This window comes from Mycena indigotica, assembly GCF_014461135.1.
Source record: "Mycena indigotica strain 171206Taipei chromosome Unknown Mind.scaff0001, whole genome shotgun sequence".
Lineage (NCBI taxonomy): Eukaryota > Fungi > Basidiomycota > Agaricomycetes > Agaricales > Mycenaceae > Mycena > Mycena indigotica.
Window position 1 is genome coordinate 4,926,731 of NW_023503000.1, and position 16,769 is coordinate 4,943,499.

Sequence of the window (16,769 nt, forward strand, 5' to 3'; positions counted from 1 at the left end):
GTGAATCAGGAGCAGCAGAACCGTGATCACTCGTAGGGGGGCGGCTGCGGTCAACTGGAGTTGACGGTCTTGAGTGACCTGGTGTGACTCCGCCGGTGTGACTCTGTGTCACACCAGGGACGGGGTGTTTGTTTGAGGTCACCATTTGCTAGTTAGATATTCTTGCAAGTGGAAGGAACTGGGGGAAATAACTCGAGAGAGTTGGTCCCTCGGTCTACAGACGAGGGTCTTATATAGTCCTGGAAGGTCTGAATCATCAGTCTGGCACAAGCCTGCAGCCTGAGAATTACACTGGCATTCCGACTCACTGTACATGCCCACCCAGCAATCGAATCCACACTTAATACGCACTGCCTGACGAGTCATAGTGCAAGACTGGGACATCAGTTATGGCCGTCGTGAGAACTCGAAGTTCAAGTTCAAGCCATCGGCGAGGTCCAGATTGAAAAGAGATTTCTTTTTTATTTGCCATTGAAGGCCGGTTAATGTTCACAGTAGCACTGGCATACGGAGAGGCTCCTAAATATCCGAAGCATCGTAAATATTACAGAAAGTCTCATCATGATTGTACCAATACACCTTTGTGAACTCGTTGCCAGTACTAGTAAATCCTTGATTTCTTTTGCCAACACCTCAGGCTCTGCATCTGAGATCCAGAGCGAGAGACCATATGTAGACAAGAAGTCACAGATCCCGATTTTACAACGATGTACTCGCTTCTTTACTTGACTTGACGACACACACAAACGCCGGCGCATGCACACACACACACAGACACTGCCAGTGGTACACGCGACATGAGCTATCACATTGGGTGTTTGATTAGATCCTCAGCTTCTTCACACTTGCCATGTTTTGGACAAGCTGGTCAGTCTTGGTCCTTGTGCCTATACACCGCGATAACGATTTGGAATGTTTAAGATTCCATCACGGAGGGTGTGGGTGGGAAATAATAATAAGTATTGCAGCCGTGAGGACTCAGGCCCGGAACACTGAGTGATTTCGCGCTGGACAAGTTCAGTCAGTACGCCAGCCTCTTCCAGTGCGATTGACCGTGAGTGACGACCAAAAGAGTTCTCTACGTTATCTTCGACATCCAGGATTCTGCTGTGGCGCACATCGAGTCGGTAGTGAAATTGTCTCTCGACGTCGAAGAGAGACACGCATTTGCACAGGAAATCGCCGCGATCTCGGCCAGAGCCTCTGATTAGATATGCCGAAACGCTTTCTATCGGGTGTGAACGATCTCTCCAGGTCAAGTTAAGGATTTTGTGGAGAACCTATTATGCCATAGAATCAGAGAAAGAGCGCTTATTCGGGTCAACCGCCCGAGAAGAGTGAAGATATGGGCTCTTAGAGTCAGAGATGACCACATGGGGCTGCAGCCTGAGTGCAGTGAATTGCAATCAACTTGTACCTCGAACCATCAATTGAACCATTGAGTACACAAAACGAGGCAGATGTTAGTACGTACTGTACACAACAAACTTTCAAGTTGTGGAGTCTTGAATCAAGTCGACATCGCCAGATTCCAACTAACATGCGAGGCTCGGAAAATATCGAAGTACTGAGCGTCAGATCATGCACGAGGGATGGCCTTGATCATGACACCCCGAAGCTCCTCGGCGCCTGTTATTGGTAAAACGCCGTTGATGTCTGATATCGTGGTTCGCCCACCTTCAAGTTGATGAGACCAGGACAATTCTTCATGTTGATGCTAATATCGCCAAGTTATTCCTTGAACATGGGGGATAATAATAACACATACCTAGTACCCCTGGGGATTCAAGACTACGAACTTGAAGTTCCTATTCTGACGAGTAGTAGTGTTGGCGTGAGATCTATTGAGATTTGAAAGATCAGATCTCAACTCGGAAGCAGAGAGCGCTCAGGCCTCACGGCACAGTGAGATCCAAAGATTCAGAATCTCTTGTCAGAGATGCGGTGTTTCCCCACAATGTACTCACTTCGAATTCTTCACTTTCGGCGAGAGAAAACCTGCAACATCTAGCAGCGCATCGACCAATAGTTTGATTCGTCTTGTTTTCGGCAGTGTTGAGATTCGGAATGTTTGGCCACGAGTCCGCTTTCCGTCGCGGAGGGTGTGGGTGAGATTGGGATGCTCGAGAAACTTCAAGTCGAGTCCTGTCATTGAGTAGGATAACCCGCGTTATTCAGTCGCTCCACGATGCGAATCGACCATGAATTGACTATTTGATGGGCTTTCTGGATTATGCCACCCTGAGATTCGGGAATTAACAAAGCAAGAGAAGGCACTCGGAACTGGTTTGGTCCAAAGACTCACAGGCTTTGTCTCCCGCAGTCAGACTGTGAATTTGGTCTGAGGCTGGCCACAGGCTGGCAGTGACGACGTCAACATCTCCGAAACATCCTGGTTGCTTTCTTCAATGGCAGCCGCGTCGTTTATCGCCCGACATGGCCCAGTTAAACGGCCTATCCAACCAGAACGTCTCTTCACTGGTATCGGTTCGTGTGAACTCGTGTAGCGCTAGGCGGACAAGTCATTGTTGGAAGGCTGTGTTCCTTGCTTTGGTTTGGCGAGAATACCACTTCCATCAAGTTGGCCATACACCGGATAGTTTGTTGTTTGGACAAAGCGAACTTCAGTCGGAATTCACTGTATTTACGAATACTGCAACAACGACGAGTGCGCGATTCAACGCTACTTAAACCTCCGTAGGATTGGTTTTCGTCCACTCAGCCAAAACCGCCATGTAGTCCGCAACCCCACGAGACGCGTATGCCATAAACAACGACCTCTTCAGTTCTTCGTTGTTTTCGACGTGGTCAACTTCGCGGAATGCAATTCTGTACTCTCTCCACAATTTCCTTATTTTGGCATCCCAGAGCTCGAAAAGAGATGCGCATGTGCACAAGAAGCCGCCGAAATTCTCAATATCTGCAGGGGCGACGCAAAGGGTCGTGACCATAGTCTTCACTCCATCTCTACTGTTGTTAGTGCTCAATTGCGTTCGCAATGCGTCAAGTTTCTCTCCCTTGAAAGTACCAGTAGTTGGATGGAAGACCGCTGCCCATTGAGCCACGTAGAAGTGGGCATAAAAGTCATCGACAGGGCTATGAAGATATGGTTCCTTGGAGGCAAACACTGTTGTGAGTCCTGGGGACATGAAGTTGACTGTATCCTGCAAAGATTGCCTCGTAAGCATATTGAACTTAGAGGGAACAATGGTGCATACCAAACGTGACGCCATTCGTGGACTGTTGAACCCAATACATTTGGTCTTATTCAAGTCGGCGCCCAGGGTGAAACCCACGTCGAGTTTCCGAGTGAGCTTTTCTGCTTGCGCTGTATGGTCATGGTCCCATCGGTTAAGATGCTTACGAACGTTTTGGATTTTCGCGTTGATTTCTTGATTGGTGGCGGACACGCAGTCTCCGTTTTCATCTGCCAGAACGAGCAGATACCTTGAGCTTACGTGGAATAAAGGGCAGTCAAATAACACACCTAGCCTGCGCCTATTCTTCCACTGAACTCCAATGTTGTTCCAATCAGGGTCGTCCTTGGCTTTCCGCACGACGCCTCGCTCTTCCTGGAGGCTGGTTTCGCTTTGGGCCTCGAGATTTTGGACATCAACGTGAGTGTTCCTCCGCGCGTTGAATTTTCTACTCGGCCAACGATTAATTGCATGATAATTTGGAATTGTGGAGAGCGCCGGAGACGGGAGACGAGTGGGGGGTGTAGCAGCTTCGAGGATACCATCGCCGCCAAATATAGGTGTCCCGTCATTCAACATATCATCCATATTCCCGCGGTGCTTCGTCTACCTCGTCTTGTTTGGTTTGTGAGGAAAGCAACCAGCCACTCCAGGACAGAATTCTTCCCTATGTGCGGTTAGCAAACAGCAGCAATGAATGCACAACGCAAACCTAACGCGCGACAAAGGCATGGAGGAGTTCAGGCCGGTGAACGTCTTGAAATCCGGAACTCGGTAGGGAAACAATGATGTGTTTTACTGGATGCGAGTGCTTGCAAGGGAAGAGCCATAATAAAGACAAACAGGCAGCCGCACAATGTCGGTGGGTTTTGGGCCTTGAGTCTGGGTTTAGATTTATTTGACCTATGCACACGCCACATATTTTATGGCCTGTCGCCGTAGTAGAGCTTAGACTTCGGAAAAGCCATCGAGTTGTTGGAAGAATTTGCGCGCGTCACGTGGTGATCTAGTTTGCGAGGAAAAGTTGCTTTCCAAAGCCCAATCAAAATGTATTTGCGAGTAGTACTAATTTGCAACAACGACCATGTCAACGATACTAATCCTCAGGCTCAGGCTCCGACTCGACGTCAGACAAATCATCATCCTTCGTCAACCGCCACTCAGCCAAGACCTCCATGTAGTCGGCAACTCCACGGTACGCGTAAGTCATAAACAACGACTTCAAGAGCTCTTCGTTGTTTTTGTTCAGGTCTGTGACTTTGTAGATTGCTCCTCTGTAGTCTGTGTCCAACGTGCTTAATCTGGCCTTCCAAGCTTTGAACAGAGATCCACATTCGCACAAGAAGCTGCCATATTTCACGACATCTGGGGCATGAACGGCAAGGCCACTGATTTTATCCGTCGCTGCAGCTTGCTGGGTGCTTAACTCTGTTCGTAATCGATTCAAGCTGATCGAGTCGACATCATGTTCCGCCGGCAGTCGGTGAAACACCGCTGCCCACTGAGCGACGAAGAAGTGAGAGTAAATGTCGTCGACAGGGGAATGAAGATATGGTTGACGGGAAGTGAAAGCTCCGCTCAGTTCAAGGGACATGAATTCGATTGTGGCCTATAGTTTGACGGCGTGAGCACATTGAACTTGGAGGGAACAATGGCACACACCAAACGCAATGCGTTTCGCGGGCCTTTCAACTGATACCACTTGAACGCGTCGTCCGCATCCATAGTCAATCCAGCATTGAACATCCCAATGAGCTTTTTGACGCGTGCCGCTTGTGCCGCATGGTCATGGTCCCTCCGTCTGAGAGGTTTCGGAACGTCTGCAATGACATACTTGCCAGTGAGTGGTATAAATGGCAGTCAAGCAAACACACCTAGCCTGCATCTCCCATTCCTCCACTCGATTCCGATGCTCTTCCGTTCGGGATCGTTCTTAGCTATACGCACTACGCCTTGCTCTTTGACAGGGTCTTGGAGAGTAGTTTCGTTCAAGCCTTTTTGCGTCTCGCGATGTTCAATGGGATAAACAGCAGTCCCGTCTTGCAACATGTCACCCAAAGCTTCGTCCGCCTCGTCTTTAAAGCAGTCAGCCCTCTGAAACAAACAGGATTCTTCGCTTTGTGAGGCTCGTGAACAGTAGCTGCGCGGAATGCACAAGGCAAACTCGATACACGAGAAAAGCGTGTACAAGTTGAGGCCGGTGGTTACCTGGAGGTCCGGAGCTCAGTAAGAAGATGATATCGTTCAGCATCCTTTGATTCTTGCAAGGGAAAAACCATTATGTAGCCTCCAGCTGAAGTCCGAACTCAACATTGAAGTCGAGGTTCCACAAAGCCAAGGATGAAGTGGGTGTTGATGGCCGAGTGTTTTGACCGAGGAAGATCATATTGTAGGGCCTGTCCTCGTTGAGGCTGCGAAAAAAACCATCGTCAATCAGGTTATTGGAAGAATTTGTGCGCGTCACGTGTTGATGGAAGGCTTGAGTGGACTCCCGTTCATATCCTGCTAAGTAGCACACCGTTTGTCGTAGTGTGATTTGATCAAGGGCACGAGCGTCAGAGTGTTGTTCGGCGGAACGATGAAGAGCGAAAGTTGGATTCTGAACTCAGGCAGCAAATAACTACAACAACAACGAACTTCAAAGAGGCCATATACAAGCAATCAGGCGGATTGACTTTCCTTCCATTCCGCCAAGACCTCCATGTAGTCGGCAACTCCGCGAAAAGCGTAAGTGATGAACAACGACTTCAGGGGCTCTTCGTTGTCGGAGATGTACCGCAGTGCGTATTTGTAGCTGCGTCTCATATTGGATATCTTGTCGTCCCAGCTTAGAAAGAGAGGCCCGCATTTGCAGAGGAAGCCACCGTAGTCCTCAAAATCTTGTGATCCGGGCCTATAGCAAAGGTCCTTGATTGTGCCCGTCGCTATCTCTCTGTGGGTGTTGAACTGTGTTCGCAAATCCCCGATGAATATGCCGGTGGAATTGTGATGTACCGCGGCCCATTGAGCGACAAAAAAGCAAGCGTAGAGGTCGTCCACAGGTGAACGAAGATGTGTTCTTTTGAAGGTGATCGCGTCCGTGAGTTGGGCCGAAATGAATTCGATTGTGCCCTAGAAATTTGTTGGTGAGCGTATGGATAAGGTGCACGATAAATGCTTACTGAACGCGACGCCTTCTGCGGCGCATTGGATTCAAACCACTTCGCCGCCTCGTCGTCATCGATGCCGATTAGAATCCCAGTCGCTTGTGTCCCCACATCCAAAATCCGAATGAGTTTTTCGACGCGTTCTGCTTGCGCCCGATAGTCATGGTCCTCCCGTCTGAGGTCCGCGGGAAATTCGATATCTTTCATGCTCGAACCGTGTGCAAGCAAGGTATGATTGATCTCGAAGGGAGGTATTTCGACTGCTGTTTCGAGGGCAAGCATGTTGTTGATGCTAGGGTCACGATGGAGAAAGCCTTTCTGGAACATCGAGAGCCAACCTGGGAGTATATTGACTATTGTCATATCGAACGCAACGGAAGGACATACCGAGCATCGCATGACGAATTGACGTGAAAAGAGACGACGGAGTTTCGCAGAGGACGAGAGATCGACCTTGGATTTCGGGAAGACGGAGAGAAATGCCGCGGTATGCTGGCTGGGGCTTGGGCTTGGAGATGTTCCAATGAAATTCGTCCCTGTTCTGCTCGGATGCGGGAAGGTATAGATGGTTCGTGTTGTAGACATCGTCTCCGTCTGCTGGGGAAATCGAATAACAGTGCCGAGGGCAGTCAAATGAGTCGCGGCAAACGTCCTTCGGCTTCATTTCAATGCTCTTCCCGTCAGGGTCGCCTTTGACCCAGGTATCGTTCAGCGCTAAGCTCCCCTCAGTATGGCCCCGCAAGCACAACCCGTCTTCGACATGATAAGGTGTGGATTGCTTCATCCTCCGTTCCACGATCTGCGAAGAGTCCATAACCGCTTCAAGTCGTGGGGTACATTTGGTCTGCGGAAAAAGCAGCCGGCAGGTTCGAGACGAGTCGAGTGACTTTCTTCTGGCTGCATCAGCCTGAGCTTGGCAAGCACTACGAGGAATTAACGCGTGCGACAAGCGTGGCGAAGGCCAGGCCGGGTTGTATGCCCACCTTGAGGTCCAGGGCATCGATAAAATTGTCATTCTGTCCAACGGCCATCGAAAGAACTTGGAGTTGGATCTTGCATCGATTTTCAGGAAAGTCGAGGTTGTGGCAAAGACAATTGGGATCTAGAGAGTTGGATTATATTATACTGCGATGGAGAAGCGGCTCTTCGCAGAGTTGAAGCCATGGGAAGTAGTTGGGTCAAAAAATGAGTTGTGGGAACACAGGCGGATGACCAATCAACACTGCAAGTTCGGACCTGTGCTTGGCGTGGGCGGGCCGATATCGCATCAAGGCGGAGAGTTAGGGACGCAGTTTCGACGTGTACGGTAGCCAGAAGAGCAGGAGGCAGAATATTGAATTTGATAATGAGATGGTCAACACCGCTGAATGGTCGGTGAGTAGTCTAAGCATTTGAGTTGCGCCAAAGTGCAACGAAAGCTTTTTGAGCTCGTCTTCTTGTCCGCTCGGACAACAGTGCCATTATCACTACAACATACTACATATACTGGTTCTGGTATTCTATCTATTATGAAGAGTTACTCGTGGTTAGTTCAAAAAAAACAGCCTAATATATCTCTATTCCCGTCGCTTTGTTTTTGAGATGTTTCGCAACTGCCATTTCCGCGGTGGATTGCGGACCCCACCGCCAATGCATTGGCTTGTAAACCCAACCATCTTCCTCTCCAAGCTTTGTCATTGCCGATACTGCATCTTCCTCTGAAGCGGATGAACGTGAACTTGCTCCGGCTTGATCAACACTTCCTTCAGCACCATCCCCTCCTTGAGCGGCATCATGACCAGTATCGCCTGCATCGTTCCCTCCAGGGCGTCTAGCACGGCTGCCACCACCACCACTGCTGCCCCCATTTCCAGCCGCATCGTCACCGCCATCACGTCCAGCATCTCTTTCGTCATCACCTCCACCACGGCCTCCTGGGTTGTTTCCAAGGTCTTTCGTCAGAGTTCCAGGCTGGCCAACAAACCGAGGCTCCGCATCTGCATCACTAACATAGTCGTCTGCCATGGTTGGAGTTGGAAGGCTGACTTTGAGTTGTAGCGGCCGCAAATGGAGGCTTGATTGGGTTGCGCGTTCATATTGCACAACGCTTCTGATTGCATCGATGTATCGCCAAACTGCAGAACTGAACGTGTTGGGTTCGGGTTGATAATCACCGTTGTTGACAGTGTAGAACAGCAAGGCCAGGATATTGAGGAAATCGACTCCTGGCAGATGCCACAGTCGATTTTGATGATGCTCGTCGTCGAAGTTGACGCGGTCCATGGGATCCGCGCCGTCACCATCCGCTAAGCGATATTTCGCATGCTTGATATGGGTCGAAAATACATTGAAGTGCTTCAAAGGCTGTCCTTGTGGTCGCAAAACCTGGGGAGCCTCTTGGGAGGTGGGTCGGCGAAGACGCGGTAGGTATTCAGGAGAGAGTTTCAAGCAGTGATATAGGTGCCCGAAGTTTCCGAAGTTCTCGGTAATCCAGACACCCATAAGCGGACGCTCTTGGTATGGGATCGCTAGCCACTCGGTAGCGATAGCCTTCACGATCTTCAGTGGGGGGGTATATGTGAAGAAACCGTGGTCGAGTTGATGATGACATGTGAGGCACACTGAGGACCGTGAATACTAATAATCAGTCGAAGGCTACGCACTATAAAGCCCATTGGTGGCAGCGGTGGGGTCGAGGTCGTTCGACATCAGCCTCAGCTTTCTTGCCAACGAGTTCTGCAAAGAGGATCAACTTTGTATCCAACTCAAAGAGATATCAACGGGCCTGTTTCTTCGAGATGGACACATTTGCGTTCACCAGGTGAGTCGTTTGACCGTGCTCGCCGACGACGACGAGACATTGGGGACAAAGCCCCTCCCCAGAAGCTTTGATTTTTCGGCTTGCTGCATTCGTAAATCCCAGGCGGACAGAGTGAGTCTTGCTTTTCTTATAATTATTGGGTTCTGAGCTTTCCTCAGAATACTCGGCTGACGCTTGACGTTTTACACCTTGACCAGCACTCCCGCCTCGTTGTGATTCTCCTGAGTCCAAAGGGCGGAAATTCTGCTCGCTAGCTTTCGGAAGGCTCGGTTCTGTTGTGGGCCCAAGTGTGGGCCTCAGGCTCCGTTTTGGGTCAGACCTATTGGTGGGCGTTGGCATCAAGTTCGATTCAGCGCAGATCGTTCTACGTCATCAGATGCTTAGATTGTACTAAGTTCCCAGCATGCATGCGCCCTCATAATCATTAAATTACTGCGAGTTCGCGTATGTACCAATAAGCTGTATCTACATGCAAAAAAGTGTGCGATTAAGTGACCAAATGTGTTTCCGCGCCAGTGCAAATAGGTATGGACGTATCCACAGAACGAAAAGAATGCATGCAAAGAAAAAAAAATGCGATAAAACAGAAAGCAAAAAAAGGACCAAATAAGTAGAACCTCTACCGAATGGCATCCGCGATGATGCCACCCTCTCGCCCGCCCGCGACCAAAACCGCGAGCCACCCAAAGAAGCTCATCAAGAACCGCACAAGCCAGGCGCCGTCTGCCCCGATGCCGAATCCGGGCCGGAGTTGCATTGCCAGTGCAGCATCCAGCGGGGAGCGTCGGCGCACAAAGGCAGCTACCAGCGAAGTCGGAGCAGGAGGGGCTGGCTTCGAGGCTACGGCTAATTCAGCGGGCAAGTCAGCTTCTGGTGCCGTTTCCGACAAGACAGCTTCCTTCAAGTTTTGAGAGGAGGCCTTGCGTCGTTGGCGAAGAAGCGAAACGCCATCATTCGCGTCTGGCACCAGAGGATCGAGTGCCTCAGAATCTTCTGTGGCCACCGTAATTGCAGACACAAGCTCTCGCTCCAGAACCATAGGGCTCAATGGAGGGGATTGCGTGTCGATGCGAAGATCAGGAACTGGCGCCAGCGTCACCACCGGCGGGAGCGGCAATGGCAGCTCCTCCGGGTCTGGTACACTCTCTTCCAGAATTAGTGGCAAAAGGGGGAAGCTCCGGAACCGATGGGTCTTCGACTGTGGCCTCGATGGGTGTCGGAATATCCGGTATCAAGGTCAAGTCATACTCGTGCGGTTCGAGTTTTGGTTCTGGTTGGTCGTTGTTGTTGTCATGATGTTCATAAATGTCGTTAATGCCCGCTTCGTCATGCTCAGCTTCCTGTTCGGTCGTGTCAATGGCCGGAGGGGAAGTCGGTTTTGCTTCTTCAAACACATTGGAGGCGTCAACAACCTCGGGACGGAATTCGTGGACTTCTTCAGCGCGGTCGTCGAAAGCCAGAGGGCCGTCAAGAAGATCCGCTGCCTTCGAATCAACAACGTCGAGATCGGCTTCTGGCTCGGAAACAACCGCGTCCATGGCAAACTTGAAGTTGTCGATATCCATTGGAATGGGCTCGGAAACCTCAGCAGTCCCCGTGCTCATTTCCACAACGGGATGATCCAAGTCAAAGGGCTCGTCAATGGGATTTGCCATTTCTGTTGATGCTTCTTGGGAGTAATCATCCGAAGCCTCTACGTCCACAAGTGTGCCCACAACCAGTTCGACTTCGTCTGGAATATCCTCCATCGCAGAGACCGGCCCAGCTGGCGGCGACTCAGAGTCCACATGAATTCCCGTGTCGAGCAGGTGCTGATACTCTTGCTCGTCAGGAATAGAATCCACGTCGTCGTCGTGATGCACATCTTGGTCCTCCGGCTTTGTCTCCGAATGACTATCAATCTCAACCGTAATGGGAGAAGGAAGTAACACGGGCGACTGGGGCGGCGAAGGGAGATGGCTTTGAGGTTGGACTGGGGAAGGGAACTTCTCGTCTTTGACCAAGGCCGTTGGCTCGACGCGTTGTTCTACACTCTTGCGAGCAACAAGCATGGCCCATTCACCTGCCTTTGCAGCCCATGGCGCGGGAGAGGCGGGGACAGACACGTCCACCAACTCGTAGTCATAGTCAACCAGTTGTGCATCAACCAGATCCAGCTCAGGTTTGTCACCGTGAGGATGGCTGGGTCGATGGGCAGCAGGTGGTGGCCGTAATGTGAACGAAGGGGTTGGGCTGGCCGCACGCGAAGTCGGCATTGACGCAAGGTCGTGTTCTCGGTTGGTGGAATGAAGCGAAACCGACGAAATTGAGGCCCAGCTGAGACTGTTGCGTGACAAACCCTCTGAGGCTCTCCGGGTATGACCGTGCTCAGATAGGTCGACCAGCGGGACTGCGGTTGGACTGAGCGGTAAATCTGGGGGAGGCGTCGCGGGTGGGTGATATCGTGGCAAGACGGCGTCAAGACTACGTGCCCTCCGCAAGCCAGCAAGCAGGCCACTGAATCGTCTTTCTTGTCGGCCTCTTGGTGCAGGCACGTGGACGACAGCAGTTGACTGGGCAGTCCCCGCAATGAGAGGCAAGACGGGTAACCGGACCCTGGCGCGAACGAAGGCAGATATAGCTCGGAGACGCGGGAGGGTGGCGGCCAGGAAGAGGGCCAGCACCGCGAAGACCCAGAGGAACATGGTCGTCAGAGAGAGATTGGGCGTAATAGGAAATGGCAGAAGGGGAAGTGCGAGAACCACCAAGGGCATAAATCTATACCACGTTAGCTGCCTGCGCATGAATAGTGGTAAAGCGAACGAAGGAGGAAGGGAGCCTTTACGACTCCATGGAAGTAGTTGGTAGACAACTGCAACCTCACCAAAGCAGCGTGCAAGGTGTGAGGCAATCACGAGGACAAAAATCTTGTTAGCCGGCAACGTGGTCCGAAGTCTATTCCTAAATAGCCACTGTCCGACCCGGCAACGCCTCAATTCGTGCTCTAAATCGCCACCGCGAGCCCACCAAATACATCGCACGGTCCAACACAAGGTATTCTGTCACCCGCTTCGGGACTGCTGCCACTCGATGTAACGTTTTCCCTCCTCTCCCGGACTGCTGTTGTTCCTCCGCAGGTCCAACTTCATGCAGAGCTTTCCCGTGCCGGTCATAGATTTCGACGCTCTGTTCAACATGTCATTCATTCATTGGACGCAGGATTAAACAACTCAGACTCACCTGTTCGGTATCGAATCTGACCAACGCTTGGATGGCAATACGTGAGCCTGTCGCGGGCATCTCCTTCCCAAAATCACCATCCACTGCTCGAAGGGAAAGTATCCTCGTTGGGGACACTTCGCGATGGAAGTTCCAGAAATATGTGTTGTCCAGCGCACGTTGGCGAACGATGGCAGAGAACTCATCAATAAACGGACGCATCGCAAGCTCATTCAGAGGCTCTTTCCTGGCTAGAAGTGAGATAGCAAATCCCACAGGAACGAAAGGTCGCACAGGACGATAGCTTTGTTCAGCTTGATGTACCGATCCAAAAACTCCTGCCGCATCGGAGCGACCCATGCGTTGGCCTTGAGAGATTGTGCTTGGAATGCCCGTCGCGAGTAGGTGGTAAAAGACTCAAGCCAACCCATCTGGCGGTTTATAGCAACCCCAGGAAACGCGTCCGAAACTGCAATATGTCGCATTCTTGGAAAAAATGAATGAAAAGGCTTTTGGAAGAAGTTTTTCCACGCACGAGAACGCGTTCTTGCCGTCATTTATTCGATTTTGCAGCCATTGTCGGTACAGTGCGCGTATTGAGCCATATTCTGAGTAATTGCGAACACCGGCGGCGTAGGGCACCATAAGATCTAAAAAATGTCAGCTATGAAGGGGAGGGAAACATAAGGATCACCAAGCATAGGCATTTGCACACCCAGCACCTCTCTTCCTTGACTTTCCAGCCACCTTTGCTGTTCGGTGAGTGCCTCAACATGTTTGAGTTGCTCTTCCTCATTCATATCTTCTTTCGCCTCAGGCTCAGGTGGACGCCGGTTGACGGCCTGATAGTTTTTGGATGCTGCAAGCAGCATCCTATTCCTCAGGCTGGTTTTACTCGTTGACGGTTTCGGCGCCGGAGTCGGGGACGGTGGGGGCTTTTTCTTCGCCTTCTTCGACGCCGCGGAAGTGGTTGCGTAGCATCTTTGCAGAGGTAAAAACACCGGCACGAGCCTCAGCTTGCGCGAGCATCCTGCAGACACGGTCGAAGTGAGCATAGAATTTGCCGAATGATCGACACGTGACTCTCAGCTTTTTCGCGCTCAACTCAAGTTCCCTCCTAGAATTGACAAAACTTGCGGCACGTTGCCAGCGATTATTGACTCATCTGCTTCCAACAACCAGCAAGACCTTATAAGCTCAATGACTCGGGAACTTAATGGGAATACTTGGCAGCTTCCGGACGACAGAGTTGCACGCATGTTGGGTAAAAAGTCGAGGTACTCGGACAGATTAATACAGGGGGTAATGGAGCAAAATGGTTGGACGGAGGGTATGTCATCCAAGGTCGACAGGCTGGAATTCTACGCCTGCGCAAGTGACACCGATGCCTTCCAAACGGCCCTCTCCCAATGCTGCCAAGATCCCGAGCCGGCTTGTGAATCCATTTTACAAGAGTTGTTGGAAGCAACGGGGGAAGCAGAAGGTCTCGTCCACTACACTGCCCTCAGCAAATTCCTCAACCTCTGCCTACAACTTGCGCGCGAATTTTGGCCGGGATTCGAATCCTCTTCATATGCGAAACTCATGTTCCTTGTCTATAATCGACCAACTGCAGACGGTATTTCCGGTGCCACGCCGCTGAAACCAGATGTTGCCGGTGTTAACTCGACCACTCCCCATGATGAAGAGACCCTGCAGGTTTCCGTCGACACAAAACTGTTCTGGAGTAAACAGGAGGAGCAAGACATCCTGATCGATATTCCTGTTGAAGTCAAGGCCACTTGGCCAGCGCTGGTGCTCAAAGCTGTCGCTTACTCCCGAGCGGTATTTGCAGCTTCGCCCTTTCGTAGATCGGCTCTTGTACTTGGGTTCAACCAGAGCACATTGGAACTGCGTTTCCTCATCTTCCACCGCGGTGGTCTCACCTCTTCTCGTGCCCTCAAATTGCGAGAACGATCTGGCCGAGAAGCTTGCATGCGTTTTATGCTTGCGCTCAGTACCTGCGAGACACATCGCGACATAGGACTGCCCTCGTGGTTCAACGGGGCCTCCTTCAAATTACCTATCACAATCGACAGCAATAACAACGCCACACGATTCGTCGATGCCGTCGTCGAAAAAATGTTACATGCTGACGTTCGTTCTCGCGGACGAGCTACTCATGTTTTCGGATTATCTTATACCTGTTCACTGACTCCTTCTACCGTTAATCTCCCACCTTCAACCATTAAATCAAAACTGCCTCTAATCGACTCCGACAGCGGTTCCTTATCGTCAAGTGCGGAAACATGGTCAAATCATCAAGAAAAAGTCAAGAGAGGTACAATTACAACAGGCCTGCGGGAATGTCTGCTTACTTTGGCCACAGAAAAAGTTGTGTCTGTGAATGATCGTGCGTTCAATTCTGATGGGCACTGTCATCGTTGACTTTCGTTCCAGAGATTCGCCACGACCTTGCCAGTCATCCTCTTGGGCCATTCAAGTTCTGCGACGTGGCATTTTCCGGCGGTCTTGTCGATAACGAGCAGATACAATATGTTGTGCTCAAAGGAAGTTTCGTTAAGGATGACCCAAGACATAAGTCAATCGAGGACCAACTTCTGAAAACGTGCAGCTCTTTGTTTGGCTGCCCCAACCATCACTATTCGTTCCTCCCAGTCGATGAAGATGGGTCCCCCGCTACAAACCATCTCTATCTGCCCACCCCCGAAGAAGTGTTGAATGACAAGGCCCAGTTTCATTGGAAGATATTCGACCAGGAGCCCCCCGACCAACCCGAATTCCGCAGCGTCTCTTTGCACATCTCCTCTCTGGTTGGCTCATCACTTGTGCTTTGCGAAACACCCTGGCTGCTTGCCATGTCAGTCCTGCATGGAATGCTGGGTGTGTACTTTGATCTCAAAGGTTCTATAGTATCTGACGGGGCTCAGGGTGGCTAGGAATGTTCCAATTGGGTTTCCTCCACCGCGATCCAAGCATGGGCAACATACTCCGCTTGCAAAAGGCAGCTAAAATGGCGCCATTCAAGCTAGACCACACGCTTGTCGAGTTCAACTCTGCAGACAATGGTCTTGCTGAAATGATCGACCAGCTTACCTTGGGAGGAAAGAACAAGCCAATCATCGATCTAAACTATGCTATGCACTCCCGTCGCATCACACAACTGCTGGGGACGTTGGACGTGGAATCTGAGGTACTGGGCTTTATTATTGACGGTGACAATGCTGTCAAATGGCACGAGTTTGGTTCTCCTCGTAATGCAACCCGCTCGGTATGGATTCAACGATTGTCATTTGTTTCATGTCTTTATCATCCCTCCCAGGGAACGTTCGAGTTCATGTCGATGGCTTTACGGCAAACTTTGGAGTCAGACACAGACCATCTACATTCGCCTGTGGACGACCTCCACGCCCAATTTTACGTCACCCAGTGGGCGGCCGCCTACCATCGTGATGCTGATGCGCCGTCACGACCAGAGCTCCGAGAGAAATCAAGATATGCCGATGCGCTCCGCCAGAAATTAACAAGAGACAGAGAGACAGCGACAAACACGATCGCCCAACTGAGCAGTGACGATGATCGAGACTTGGAGCGTTATGGGAGATTCCTATGCGACTGTGCACCCCTCCTCGCACGCTGGAATGCCAAGTTGTCGGATTTAAGGAGAACGTACAAAGCTACACGGATCAAAATCTACAAACTGTTCGACGAGGACAAGGACAAGGACAAACAGGAGAAACTGATGCGGTTGTTGTTTATGACTTTCGCTTATTGTGGGGTTGCTGACTTCATGGAAGTGTTGGCAGAGTGGGGAAGTTACATGGGTCTTATGATTCCTAGTTCTGGCGCGTAATCTATCTTATCTACGAGAAAGCAGTGCCGAAAGGACCAAGCTCATAAGTCAAGGCATCAACATCGGAATGGTGTCGAGGAACACACCACTTCTGTCGGTTGGTGGTGGACCAGAACCACGACCATCAGGCCCAAAACGCAGTTAAGTGGTATGGCTTCAATGCCCCACGAAACGCGTCGTTAAACACCCATCATGGTCTATGTGCTCACCAATAAATTTCTGGGGTATTGAATTCATGTCGGCTCAGCTCACACATCTTCATTCGCCTGTAAACGACCTCTACGCTCGCTTCTTTGTGGCTCGATGGGCCGCAAATTTCCACCAAGACTCGGATGATCCCGATATATTGTGTCAAGCACTAGCAACCAACAAAGGCAAATGTGAACCTTTCTTTCGGCGTTGGGAAAACAAAATGGTGGAATGCACACGATGATATCCGCGACATCAAAGATAACGAAGACGTTATTTGGAGGCCTTGACGAAGTGGAAAGAGAGTGAATTCTCTTAAATCTTGATTGTTTGGATGTACTACTAGTGTATACCCGTATTGGGGAATTGACTTGGGGCATTTCTTG

The 16,769-nt window shown here is 50.7% G+C and overlaps 5 protein-coding genes across 5 annotated transcripts; 1 reads left to right on the top strand and 4 right to left on the bottom strand.

The window, feature by feature from the left end:
* Positions 1–2,231: 2,231 nt before the first annotated feature.
* Positions 2,232–3,929, bottom strand: MIND_00136700 (uncharacterized protein; the record flags this gene model as incomplete). The annotated part of the gene is made up of 9 exons (XM_037358298.1): positions 2,232–2,241; positions 2,306–2,328; positions 2,694–3,164; positions 3,219–3,240; positions 3,297–3,319; positions 3,369–3,427; positions 3,488–3,803; positions 3,846–3,864; positions 3,910–3,929. The coding sequence occupies 9 exons, from the start codon at positions 3,927–3,929 to the stop codon at positions 2,232–2,234; spliced, it is 963 nt and encodes a 320-aa protein (XP_037226208.1).
* Positions 3,930–4,293: 364 nt separating this feature from the next.
* On the bottom strand, positions 4,294–5,246 carry MIND_00136800 (uncharacterized protein; the record flags this gene model as incomplete). The annotated part of the gene is made up of 3 exons (XM_037358299.1): positions 4,294–4,806; positions 4,860–5,017; positions 5,072–5,246. 3 exons carry the CDS (start codon positions 5,244–5,246, stop codon positions 4,294–4,296), a joined length of 846 nt encoding a protein of 281 aa, XP_037226209.1.
* A 612-nt stretch (positions 5,247–5,858) lies between these two features.
* MIND_00136900 (uncharacterized protein) lies at positions 5,859–7,358 on the bottom strand (the record flags this gene model as incomplete). Its single annotated transcript, XM_037358300.1, has 4 exons — positions 5,859–6,308; positions 6,359–6,681; positions 6,731–7,266; positions 7,327–7,358. 4 exons carry the CDS (start codon positions 7,356–7,358, stop codon positions 5,859–5,861), a joined length of 1,341 nt encoding a protein of 446 aa, XP_037226210.1.
* A 4,725-nt stretch (positions 7,359–12,083) lies between these two features.
* Positions 12,084–13,405, bottom strand: MIND_00137000 (uncharacterized protein; the record flags this gene model as incomplete). Its single annotated transcript, XM_037358301.1, has 5 exons — positions 13,036–13,405; positions 12,877–12,991; positions 12,636–12,827; positions 12,363–12,588; positions 12,084–12,308 (listed from the first exon to the last, which is right to left on the bottom strand). Exons 1-5 carry the CDS (start codon positions 13,394–13,396, stop codon positions 12,084–12,086), a joined length of 1,119 nt encoding a protein of 372 aa, XP_037226211.1. The 5' UTR covers positions 13,397–13,405.
* Positions 13,406–13,430: 25 nt separating this feature from the next.
* MIND_00137100 (uncharacterized protein) lies at positions 13,431–16,194 on the top strand (the record flags this gene model as incomplete). The annotated part of the gene is made up of 5 exons (XM_037358302.1): positions 13,431–14,661; positions 14,710–14,733; positions 14,781–15,224; positions 15,272–15,612; positions 15,664–16,194. The coding sequence occupies exons 1-5, from the start codon at positions 13,542–13,544 to the stop codon at positions 16,192–16,194; spliced, it is 2,460 nt and encodes an 819-aa protein (XP_037226212.1). The 5' UTR covers positions 13,431–13,541.
* Positions 16,195–16,769: the final 575 nt, after the last annotated feature.